Source organism: Ochotona princeps, chromosome 2 (assembly GCF_030435755.1).
Source record: "Ochotona princeps isolate mOchPri1 chromosome 2, mOchPri1.hap1, whole genome shotgun sequence".
Classification (NCBI taxonomy): domain Eukaryota; kingdom Metazoa; phylum Chordata; class Mammalia; order Lagomorpha; family Ochotonidae; genus Ochotona; species Ochotona princeps.
In genome coordinates, this window is record NC_080833.1 from 160,265,088 (window position 1) to 160,277,700 (window position 12,613).

Consider the following 12,613-nt stretch of genomic DNA (forward strand, 5'->3'; position numbering starts at 1 on the left):
CAGAGCCAGCAGAGCGTCACCTTGATCAATTAGAAGCTCCAACATATCATCAGCAACAGTCCAGGTACGATGAGGCTGGTGCAGAGTCCACTGATTGACATAGTCCATCTTAGAGTTTCCCCTTGTCCAGTTTTCCGCTGCAAACATATAGCTGAGGTGGTTGATTGATCTACTCCATTTTCCATCTTTTCTTGGTTAATGTTTTGATTCCTCCATTTTGTTCAGGGGAATCCCCAAAGAAACTTTGAGGCATTCCCAGTCCAGGCTCTTACATGTACTACTAGTAAGCACAGTGCCCACCACAGTCCACCACTCCGATCAGCCAGTGGTTGCAACCCCTGGGTTGGATCTATTCTGAGCCCCGACCTCCATTGGAACCAATGAGTACCGCAGCTCTTCCCGGCTCTGCCCATCACACACTCGTCCCTCACCTAAACCAGTGGGGGGTGTGCTCGTTGGGTGCTGCATTCCCTACTGGCACAGGCCATTTCGCCTTGGCATTTTGTGTTTTGTACTGTTTTTTTATCGCAACCAAACCCGGCCAGGCCCCCACACAGTTCCAGTGCTCGGACTTGCCAGTGGATGACGTGAACTGACTCAGCCTGGTCTGCCCCCAACCCGAGCCAAATGTATGCCAGTGGGTCACTTTCCAGGGACCACCTAGTTTTGAATAGTATAATCTCATTCTTCTTCGTAGCTGAATAATATTCCATGGAGTAGATGTACCACAGTTTCTTTAACCACTCTTCTGTGGACGCACATCTGGATTGTTTCCATGTCTTTGCTATTGTAGATTGTACTGCTGCAAATATAGGATTACAGATTCCCCCTCTCATATGCAGATTTCACTTCTGTTGGGTTTATTCCTAGGAGTGGGATATCTGGGTCATATGGCAGATTTATTTGCAATTCTCTAAGCACCCTTCATACTGATTTCCATAGTGGTTGAACTAGCCTACACTCCCACCAGCAGTGAAGGAATGTGCCTTTCTCCCCACATCCACGCCAGCAGGTATTGTTAGTTGATTTCTGAATATAGGCTATTCTCACTGGAAATAGGTGATACCTCAACATGGTTTTCATTTGTATCTCTCTGATGGCTAGGGAGCCTGAGCATCTTTTCATATGTCTATTAGCCATTTGAATCTGTTCTTTTGAAAAATGTCTGTTCATTTCCTTTGCCCATTTTGCTACAGGGGTGGTTTTTTTTGTTTGTTTGTTAGTTTTTGTTTTGCTGTCCCTGGTTTCTGAAGCTCTTTGTAAATCCTGAATATCAGTCCCCTATCACTTGTGTAGTGTGCAAAAATTTTCTCCCATTCTGTTGGTTCCTTCTTCACTTTGTTAATTGTTTCCTTTGTTGTGCAGAGGCTTTGTAGTTTGATGTAGTCCCATTTGTTCATTTTGGTTTTGATTGCCTTTGCTTTGGGCATCTTTTCTAAGAAGTCTTTCCCTGTTCCTATATCTTGGAGTGTGCCTCCTGTGTTTTCCTTTAATAGTTTGATGGCTTCTGAGTATAAATTTAGGTCCTTGATCCATTTAGAGCTAATTTTTGTATGTGACAAGTGTGGATCTTGCTTCTTTATTCTGCAAGCTGCTATCCAGTTGTCCCAACAGCATTTGTTGAATAGACCAGGTTTTTTACCTGGATTATTTTCAGTTTTCTTGTCAAAGATTAGTTGACTGTACATGTGTGGGCTCCCTTCTGGTGTTTCCATTCTGTTCCACTGATCTTCTCTGTTTCTGTACCAGTACCAGACTGTTTTGATAACCACTGCTCTATAGTATGTCTTGAGGTCTGGAATTGTGATTCCTCCAGCTTGATTTCTATTTTTGAGGATAGCTTAGGTATTCGTGGCCTTTTGTGATTCCAGATGAACTTCTGTATCATCTCTTCTATTTCTGAGAAGAATGTTGTTGGGATTTTGATTGGGATTGCGTTGAATCTGTATATTGCTTTTGGTAATATGGTCATTTTGATGATGTTGATCCTGCCAATCCTGGAACATGGTAAGGTTCTCCATTTTTCAAGGTCTTCTTCTATTTCCTTTTTAAATGTTTTATGGTTTTCATCATAGAGGTCTTCCACATATTTAGTTAGCTTAATTCCTAGGTATTTAAGATTCATCTCCTCTTTTTTTTTTACTATATTTATAATTTCTTTCTCATCCATGGAAGCATTTGCGTACACTAGTGCCTTCAGCTTTTGTTCATTAATTTTGTCTCCTGCTACCCTGCCAAAGTCTCTTATGAGTTCCAGTAGTCTGTTGGCGAGTCTTTTGGTTCTCCTGTGTAGAGAATCATGTCGTAGCCTAGTGGCTAAATCCTCGCCTTGCATGTGCCAGGATCCCATATGGGTGCCAGTTCTAAGCAGGGAAACAAGAAGGTTCAAGACCCTTTTCCCTGCCTGGACTTCCACTGTCTCGGCTGCCTCCTTTTGCCACAGTCCGCCTGGGACAGCAGGCACAAAGGAATACCGCCTCCAGAGGTCCAGTTCTGGCGTCTTACCTAGTATAGAAAATAACTTAGTGCCGTTAGTGCGGTGGTGTAGCAAGTGCGGTGGTGTAGCAGGCTAATCCTCCACCTGGAAACAACATCTCACGAGCATCAGTTCATGTTCCTGTCACCCCACTTCTGATTCCGCTGCCTGCTAATGTGACTGAGGAAGACTGCTAGTCCTCGGGCCCTGCACCCACAAAGGAGAGCCAAAAGACGCTCCTGTATCCTGAGCGAAGGTGGCAGCCATCTGGGGAGTGAACCAGCAAATGCACATTTCTCTCTGTGTCTGCACTTCTCATTTTCTCTCTGTAACTCTTTCTTTCAGATAAAAATGAAATAAATCTTTTTCTAAAAAATAGAAAATAACTTAGTAACTGGAACAGACATCAGTTATAAGGCTTCTTTTCCCCAGTAACTCTAAAAGCACCGCCCGTCTGATGGCACAGTGCGTAACCCAGTGTGTCTGAATGCGGTTTCAGCTCTCATGAGAAAAGCTTCACTTCGCAGGAAGCCCCACAGCTGGTTTCTGTCCCGCAGGTATGACCCAAAGGAGAACAAGTGGACCCGGGTCGCCTCCATGAGCACCAGGAGGCTGGGCGTGGCCGTGGCCGTGCTGGGAGGGTTCCTGTACGCGGTAGGCGGCTCTGACGGGACGTCTCCTCTGAACACAGGTCAGTCCCTCCCGGAACGGGCCGTCCCCTCCTACAACAGTCCCAGGACACTGCTTTTTTCTTCAGCTGTACAAGTTCCTAGAAATGCCTTAGTAAGTGGTGAAACTCTTTTCTAAGTATGCTTGCTTCTTACCACTACCTCTACTTGGCAAAAAAAAAGAAGATACTCTATATTGAAATCTAAAATAGATAAAAACTTAGAACTAGAACCTGGTATATCTGTTCATCATTTCAGCTTATGGGTAGCATACTTTAGTGTGCAGGTAGTGTCGGGCTCATTGTGTCTTGTGTTCTCTGCACCGGTGTGAAATGTACTGCCTGCCGGGAAGGCACTGTACGAGGACAAATGTTTGATGAGAACAGCTGTTGGGACTGCACGATGCTGATGGATGGCGCGCTGTAATCCCCCCATTTCAACCTAGAGTAACGACGAGGGTCATGACATACCTTGATTCCAGCGCCTGCCCCCCTCGCAGACCATGGCTAGGAGCAGTGAACCCTGATGACTGCACGCGTGTAGGAGTGTCCAAAGACAGTTCCTTCTCTGAAACGAAAGTCACGTTGCTTATTGAAAGCCTGTGTTCTCGCCAAGTGTCGGTGGTCATGACTCAAACTGGAGTGGAAGGGAATGCCAACGCTCGCTGACTCAGCCTCCCTCTCCCCGCAGTGGAACGCTACAACCCGCAGGAGAACAGGTGGCACACCATCGCCCCTATGGGCACGCGGAGGAAGCACCTGGGCTGCGCCGTGTACCAGGACATGATCTACGCTGTCGGGGGCAGAGACGATACCACCGAGCTCAGCAGCGCCGAGAGGTACAACCCCAGGACCAACCAGTGGTCCCCAGTGGTGGCCATGACGTCCCGCCGCAGCGGGGTAAGTGCCCGCTACCCAGGACAAGGCTGAGCGCGAGGGGCACGCTCAGGTGCGCTCTGCCACACTGCGCAGTGAGCGGGTGAACTGCATGGCAACTCAGCTGCCCCGTCCGACACTCCCGGGATGCTTTTGGGCAAAACAGCCCTTACTCATTTCATACTAGAAGAAATTTCTTATTTCTTTCTTTTTTTCATTACTTATTAATTGAAAAGTAGAGAAGGCGAAAGGGAGAACTTCCATCCACTGGTTCATTCCCAAGATGCCCATGCCAGCTCGTCAGAGTGGACCGGGCCGAAACCGGGGCTCAGAACTCCACTGCAGTCTCCATGTGGGTGGCAGGGACCGGGCACTGCTGGCTCCCAGCTTGCGTGTCAGCAGCCACTCCAGTGGGGGATGCTGGCATCCCAGGCACCAGCCTCACCCGCTGCCGAGCCATGCCTGCCCTTAATCTCAAGTGCTGAAATGTCTTACGTCCACCTACAGCTTTAACTGGAGAGTTCATGTTTTTTCAAGTTATCATGTATCAGTTGCTTCTTTGGAAGGCATTTCTCTGCAGTGTCCTAGGTTAGTACTAAATATCCCTACCTGATGTGGCTAGCTAGTGTCTCAAGTAGCTGGCATAGGAGTGTGGGTGTCTAAGCAGAAATGCTTCTGGCCACATAGTCAGTCTTCACAACAGGTTGGGTCTGTCCTGTCGACAGTGTAGGCCAGGTCAGGCTGGGTGCGCCGTCCTCTGGACCGTGGTGATCCACAGTGTAGGCCAGGTCAGGCTGGGTGCGCCGTCCTCTGGACCGTGGTGATCCACAGTGTAGGCCAGGTCAGGCTGGGTGCGCCGTCCTCTGGACCGTGTTTAGGGCCTCAAGCAACTTGTAGAGAGGACTGTAGTATTCACCCACTTTGGAACGTTTGGCTCACAGGAACTCTAACCCATCAAGGGTGGGTTTGGCCAGAGGTCCGTCAGTGCGGGGCACATGCGCAGAGGCGGCAGGCAGTGGCGGAGTCCATGCTCGGAGAGGAAGTGGGAGTGAGTTCTGGTTGACATACATCAGATAGTACCACTGGAAGGCATTAGCAAGTCGGACACGTTCCTGCATCTGTAACTTCTGCTTACAGGTTATTTAACAGCTTTTGGGTCAAACTGCCGTTGTTTCCACTGCTCTGTTCCATTGGATAGTTTTTTACTCGTTTCACAAGTGTTAATTATTGTGCGGAGAAAGCCAAAATGAGGGTGACGTTACTCTACTGCAGGAGTCCCACGGTAGTGAAGGCAGTGTGGATGCTCGTGGCAGCCGGTGTGTCAAACATGGGAGGATGTGCCTACACTCCGGGTATCAGCAGTGGGTGTGGGCAGAGAGGAGAAGCTTGAAAAAGGCAAGTCGAGGCTTTCTAGAAGGAAGACCAAGAACAATGAGCGAAGACAGAGCTGTGAAGCACGTGTGGCGTTCTCAGGGAGAGGCCCTTAACGCAGCAGTGTGGAAGCGCTCTGAGAGCATTAGCAGGGGGAGGGGAGGATGGAGGCGGGGAGGGGAGGATGGAGGCCGGGAGGCGGGAGCAGTGGGCGGCACATGCCGCAGGCCCAAGGGACTTAGGGAGGATTTCACTCATAGGCAGTCAGGAGGCCTGGGGCTTTTAAAGGGGAAACTGATAACATGGTCAGACTTGTATTTTTGTAAAGGTTGATTTATTTTATTTTCAGAGACAGAAGGAGAGAGATCTTCCGTGCACTGATTCCCTCCCCACATGACACACAGCCAGTGTGTGCCTGGCAAAAGCCAGGAGTCAGGAACTTCATCCAGTTCTCTCACTGGGTGGAAGGGACCAGTGTGCTGGGCTGCCTCCTGCAGCTTTGCTGGCCGTTAGTAGGGAGCTGAGTCAGACGTGGGGCTGCAGACAGGAACCAGTGCCCATCTGGGGGATCAGCATGGCAGGGCTGTCCACACTGGCAGTCCAGAGATTTTCTTTTTCTTTTTTTTTTTTTTTAAGAGAGTCTTAATAGCATCATGGAAAGTGGATTTAAAAAGAGGAACACCAGAGGAAGTGAGAACAGCTTGGAGATTCTTTCCCATTACTAGTGAACATATCCAAAGTTTCAGTAAGTTTTGGACTCTAAAGAATTCTCATTGATGGGCCAGTGTTGTGGTGTGGCGTTCCGTAAGGGCTCTTCATTCCCAGCTGCACCTCTGAACCAGTTCTCTGCTGACGCTCCTGGAAGATCAGCAGGTGCTCAGAGCTCTCAGTCCCAGCACCATCAGCAGGTGCTCGGAGCTCAGTCCCTAGTCCCAGCACCATCAGCAGGTGCTCAGAGCTCAGTCCTTAGTCCCAGCACCATCAGCAGGTTCTCGGAGCTCAGTCCTTAGTCCCAGCACCATCAGCAGGTGCTCAGAGCTCAGTCCCTAGTCCCAGCACCATCAGCAGGTGCTCAGAGCTCAGTCCTTAGTCCCAGCACCATCAGCAGGTGCTCAGAGCTCTCAGTCCCAGCACCATCAGCAGGTGCTCAGAGCTCAGTCCTTAGTCCCAGCACCATCAGCAGGTGCTCAGAGCTCTCAGTCCCAGCACCATCAGCAGGTGCTCAGAGCTCTCAGTCCCAGCACCATCAGCAGGTGCTCAGAGCTCAGTCCCAGCACCATCAGCAGGTGCTCAGAGCTCAGTCCCAGCACCCATGTAGCATTTTTGGATGGAGATCCAGGCTCCCAGCTTAACCTGGCCCAACCCTGGTGGTTGTGACCAGTGAATAGAGGATCTCTCTCTTTCTCTCTCCCATCCTCGCTCGCTCACTCTCTTCCCTCTCTCTGTAAGTCTGCCCTTCACATAGATAAGTAAATCTTTTAAAAGAAATTTCTTCCCCCTCAGGGAGCTGTGGCACAACAGGCAAAGCCACTGTCTGACAGGCATCCCATGTAACCAGCAGTTGAGACCCCACTGTTCCACTTCTTCCCCCCTCCCTACTGGTGCACCTGGCCCAGGTCCCTGGGCTCCTGCACCCACGTGCAAGACCTGGAAGAAGCCCGGCTTCTGGCTTCTGCTGGCTCAGGCCCAGCCCCTGCAGGCGTTTGGGGGGTGAACCAGCAGATGAAAGGGTTCTCTGTGCTTCTTTCTCTCTCTCTCTGATAACTCTGTATAAATCTTAAAAAAAAAAATTCTCATTGAACATATAATTTTACAGGTCCCATAATTTTATGCTTTTATGTTACTTTTCCCCCTCTGTTCAGGTAAACTAGAACATAAGACTAGCATGAGTTCTCTTTGAAAGAGATCTCTCAGGCCCGGCGGCGTGGCCTAGCGGCTAAAGTCCTCGCCTTGAACGCCCCAGGATCCCATATGAGCGCCGGTTCTAATCCCAGCAGCTCCACTTCCCATCCAGCTCCCTGCTTGTGGCCTGGGAAAGCAGTCGAGAACGGCCCAAAGCATTGGGACCCTGCACCTGTGTGGGAGACCGGAGGAGGTTCCTGGTTCCCAGCTTCGGATCGGCACAGCACCGGCCGTGGCGCTCACTTGGGGAGTGAATCATCAGATGGAAGATCTTCCTCTCTGTCCCTCTTCTCTGTATATCTGACTTTGTAATAAAAATTAATAAATCTTAAAAAAAAAAAAAAAAAGAGATCTATCTAGAAGCCAGCTGAAATGTTCCTGTGTTTCGGTCCTGTAGGTTGGCCTCGCGGTGGTCAACGGGCAGCTGATGGCAGTAGGCGGTTTTGACGGCACAACGTACTTGAAAACCATTGAGGTGTTTGATCCTGACGCCAACACATGGAGGTAACCTTTAAGCTGCTGACTTGACGGTCCTGACCTGAGGTTCTGAAGGACTTTGAAGAGGGTGAAGTTACCACATCTGATGGAGTACCTTAATTTGATCGCTGATATCTTATACAGTTCTTCTCTTTGGTAACCATGTAGTTTTACAACCAGACATTTTAAAAAAAAAGAGGAAAGTGTATCTGTTTTGTAGCCCCATCCTATTCAGCTAAGGAAACTAAGTAGCAAAACTTGAGAGCTTTCCTGAGCAAGTTAATGATGCAGTCGGAAACTCAGTGTGTGCCTCCCGGTGTGACAGTACAGTTCGCTAGTGTTCAAGGAAAACCTTCAGCCCAGAAAACAACTTACAGTTACTTGTAGAATAATATTTATTTCATTGTAAAACCTGTCAGGGGAGCTAGCATTTGACGCAGTGGTGAGGAAGCCACTTCAGGAGGGGAGGGTGACCTTGTAGCAGGGCAGGGTAAGCAGCCGGCTGCAATATTGGAGCCCATCCAGAGTCCTGGCTCAAGTCCCTGCTGCTGTGCCTTTCAAAAAGCCAAGTATAAAGTACATCAAATGCATAATGTTAATACTTTTTATTAAATTTGAAAAATTTGGGGCCTGGCACCATAGCCTAATGGCTAAAGTCCTTGCCGTGCATGCACCAGGATCCCATATGGGCACCGATTCATGTCCTGGCTGCTCCATTTCTCTTCCGGCTCCTGCTTGTGGCCTGGGAAGGCGGTCAAGGACGGCTCATAGCCTTGGGACCCTAAACCCACGTGGGAGGCCCAGAGGAAGCTCTGGCTCCTGGCTCCTGGCTCTGGCTGTTGTGGAGCTTGGGGAGTGGACAGAGGATCTGTCTCTCCCCCTCTCTGTAAATCTGCCTTTCCAATAAAAATAAATAAATCTTTAAAAACAAATTTGAAAATAAACTGTATAGTTGGCATTTTAAAACGTAAGAGAATTGGGAGTGGACCTTCGGTTGTGTCTCATTTTGGAGTTCCTGGTTCAGGTTCTGCCCCTGGTGCTATTGGCCTCCTGTCCTGTAGACCCTGAGAGGCAGGGGGCATTGCTGAGTCACGTGGGTCCTGCCACAAGTGGGAGCCCTGGCCTGAGTGCAGGCAGGTGGCTGTAGCTGGCCTCTCCGTGGCTGCTGTGGGCATCTGCCTCGGAGTCAGCACAGTGGCGCTGTGGGTCAGGTGGCTGTCTGCAAACCCGGTGCCTCCCGTGGGACTGTTTGAGTCCCCGCTGCTCCCCTTGTGACACAGTCTGCTTGGTCACCTGGGAAAGCAGCAAAGGACAGTCCCTGCTGCCACACGCAGGCCTGCGGGGCTCAGCCCGGCTCTGGTGCCCTCTGCAGAGCGAGGTGGCAGACGGAAAGGAAGATCTCTCTGTAGCTCTGCCTTTCAGATCAGTACATCTGGGTGTGTCCCGGCTGTTACACTTCCTTTCCAGCTCCTTGTTTATGGTCTGGGAAAACAGCGGACGGTGGCCAGAGCCTTGGGACCCTGCACCCACAGGGGAGACCCGGGGGAGGCAAAATCAATTTTTTAAATGTTTTTATTAATTAGTCTATGGAGGATTTTTAATATTGAGTCTATAAAGGATTTTTCATATTGAGAATAAATGTGAACATTAATTGATTTGTAAACATTGATGAGAACTGTGTAAATACTTACAGTCAGGCTTTAATAGCAATGTAAAATTAAGCCTATAATTGAAATTTAATGTAGTTAAAAATTTACTACACTTCAAGTAGATCAATAATCTATTTGAATAAATTTTCAAACCACAGTTAAAAAGTAGGTTTTAAGAATTTTTAATTTTACTTACTTTTGTTTTACTTAAAAGGTAGATAAACAAAAAAGAGAATGCTCTTCCACGCACCAGGTGACCCGGGGCTAGGGCCAGCGGAAGGGAGCCGGCACCGGGAGGCCCAGCTGGGCGTGCATGTGGCTCCAGGGAGCGCATGCCTGCACTGGGTCCTGCTGCCCTACAGGGCCTTGTAAGCAGGAAGCGAGGACTGGCAGTGAAACCGGGACGCACACCCAGACATACCAAAGCAGGATATGGGTGTCCCAAGTGCCTACTGTCTTCTTAACAGGAGTGAAGCTGAACTTCAATTTTTTAAGAATTTTATTGTTATTTGAAACAGTGACAGAGAAAGAGTGAAGCAAATTTTATCTTTCATCTGCTGGCTCACTCCTCAAGTGACCACAGCAGCCAGGGATGGGCCAGGCCAAAGCAGGAGCCAGGAGCTCCTCTGAGCCTTCCATGAGGGTGCAGGGGCCACAGGAACCAGTCACTAGAACCATGGATTCCAGGGTACACACGAATGCCGGGGGGCTAAAAGTGCGAACTGAGCTGGGACTGGAATGCAGGCGCTTTGAAGTGGGGTGTCCCAGGGAGACCCAGAGATCTGTTGATTCGTTCCCCCAAGTGGCCACATGGTCGTAGCTGCAGCTGGAGTGCAGCAGCTTCTGCCGCGTCTCTGAGTCTCTGACGTGGGTGAGAGCGCCAGCGCTCGGGCCCTCTGCTGCTGCTTTTCCAGACCCAGCAGCAGGGAGCTGCACTGGAGACGGAATAGCTGGGTCTTGAACCGGTGCCCATGTGGGATGCCGTGGTCGTGAGCACTAGCTCTCTGTAGCTTCCCAGGGCCAGCCCCGTCCTAGCCGGTATTAACATCTGGGCCAAAACCACTGAGTTTTGAGAACCATCTATTGGGAGACTAATATCTAAATTTTTGTAACTAGATATCCCAAACAGAAAACCATTGTTAACGCCTGAGGTCACCTGGGAGGACAGCTCCAGCGACACTGGGGCCTCTGCAGGACGAGGTCACCTGGGAGGACAGCCCCAGCGACACTGAGGCCTCTGCAGGACGAGGTCACCTGCCTGCAGATCCAATATTCTTTTCCACAGAGAACTTGATTTGGAATATGGCTTTGCTCCTGAATGCCAAACTAGATGCTGACTTTATTTACGAATGTCTGGGTTTTTTTTCTACTGAGGATGTGAGGAGGCAACAAAAGGGTTAAAAGTAAGTTACTAGGCAGAGAGAAAAGAACTGTAGCAAAATGAGCCAGAAGAAGGCAGTTCTGTGATGTGTCCTGTCTCCAGGCAGCCTGTGTGAGTGAATGCTTTCCTGCCGGTGTGTGACCCGTGGCCAGGCCCAGCTCCACCACCCGGAGACGAGGATCAGGCGAAGCAGCATTTGTGCTAAGAAACACAGAAGCATGGTGAAGTGACGTCTTAGTCACGGAAAAAACACTGCTTTCTTGCAGTGGGAAAGGCTGATGGTGTCTCTCTCCTTGCAGGTTATACGGCGGCATGAATTACCGCCGCCTGGGGGGCGGCGTCGGAGTGATTAAAATGACACACTGTGAGTCCCACATATGGTGACCGCGGAGAGGACAGGCTGCTGTGTGCTCCGTGCTCTCGAGCTGCGTACTGCTTCGAAAACGTTAGAACAAAGTTTATTCTTCGCTGGTGCCTCAACACACGGAAATACAAATCCAATCCAAGTCCTCCGCCTGCGCACACGCCTTCGACTCTGTGCAGGGCACTATTTATTGGGAATTTTAATTTATCTTGGCTTTTTTGTTGTTTTTGATCAGTTTGTAAGTTTGTGTGCTTTAAAGGTATTGATTTAAGTTTGAAACTGCTGTTAGGGCAGCAAGGCACACCATTCCCGGGACTCTACCTACAACGATCAGCAGCGGACAGAGACAGGGACGCAAGATGGATCAGCCAGCCGTCATTCTTGCACTAAGCACCACAAGACTTGAAAATCCAATAGTAATAATATTAATAAAATAAAAGTAAATATTTTAAATAGTACAACTGAAAAGGGTAAAACCAGGACTCAGCTGTTCCAGTTTCCAGCAGCGGGTGTTCTCACCTTACTTCGTCTGTCGTACAAGTCTCCTCTGTGATGCGCTCATGGGCGTCGTGGGTCTGCAGCCCTGCGCAGTGCCTCTCCGGAAGGCAGCCTGTGGTCTCGTTTGCTGCCTCGGGCGTTTCCCAGTGCAATCATGCACAACTCTTGCAAGAGTTTCTGTTGGAAAATGTTCATGACTGAAGCCACTTTCCTTCCTGCTACCTTATCGCTGCCAAGGCCAGTCGCAAGAAGTCACTTCTCCCACGCAGTGCATTCTGTTAGGGAATCTACACCTGAGGCTCAGCTGGGAGGACAGCCCCAGCGACACTGGGGCCTCTGCACGACAAGATCACCTGGGAGGACGGCCACACTGGGCCTCTGCAGGACGAGGTCACCTGGGAGGACAGCCACACTGGGGCCTCTGCAGGACAAGGTCACCTGGGAGGACGGCCACACTGGGGCCTCTGCAGGACGAGGTCACCTGGGAGGACGGCCACACTGGGGCCTCTGCAGGACGAGGTCACCTGGGAGGACGGCCACACTGGGGCCTCTGCAGGACGAGGTCACCTGGGAGGACGGCCACACTGGGGCCTCTGCAGGACGAGGTCACCTGGGAGGACGGCCACACTGGGGCCTCTGCAGGACGAGGTCACCTGGGAGGACGGCCACACTGGGGCCTCTGCAGGACGAGGTCACCTGGGAGGACGGCCACCCAGCCAGTGGATTCAGTCCATTTAACAATAGTGCATGTAAATGAGTGAAACCAACAGAGGCCGATTGTTCCCATTCTGGCTCGATTGTTCCCATTCTGGCTCGTTTATACAGACTGTGGCATCTGCATTCTTTAAGGCCGCCGTTAACTGCCTCAGACTGCACTTCCTGGTAAAAGCTAAAATGTTTAAGGAAATCAATAACAATTTCAGCAGTTGTAATTTTTTTTTCTCATTATGTT

At 49.9% G+C, this 12,613-nt stretch overlaps 1 protein-coding gene across 1 annotated transcript in view; it reads left to right on the top strand.

Annotated features, from left to right (window-relative positions):
• KLHL20 (kelch like family member 20) overlaps positions 1-11,185 on the top strand; it is a 56,735-nt gene extending 45,550 nt beyond the window's left edge. Inside the window, exons 9-12 of the mRNA XM_004596283.4 lie at positions 3,034-3,167; positions 3,835-4,043; positions 7,690-7,796; positions 11,099-11,185. Of these exons, the coding sequence (XP_004596340.1) occupies positions 3,034-3,167; positions 3,835-4,043; positions 7,690-7,796; positions 11,099-11,183 (535 nt within the window). The 3' untranslated portion in view covers positions 11,184-11,185. The remainder of the gene's footprint in view (positions 1-3,033; positions 3,168-3,834; positions 4,044-7,689; positions 7,797-11,098) is intronic.
• The last annotated feature ends 1,428 nt before the right edge of the window (positions 11,186-12,613 follow it).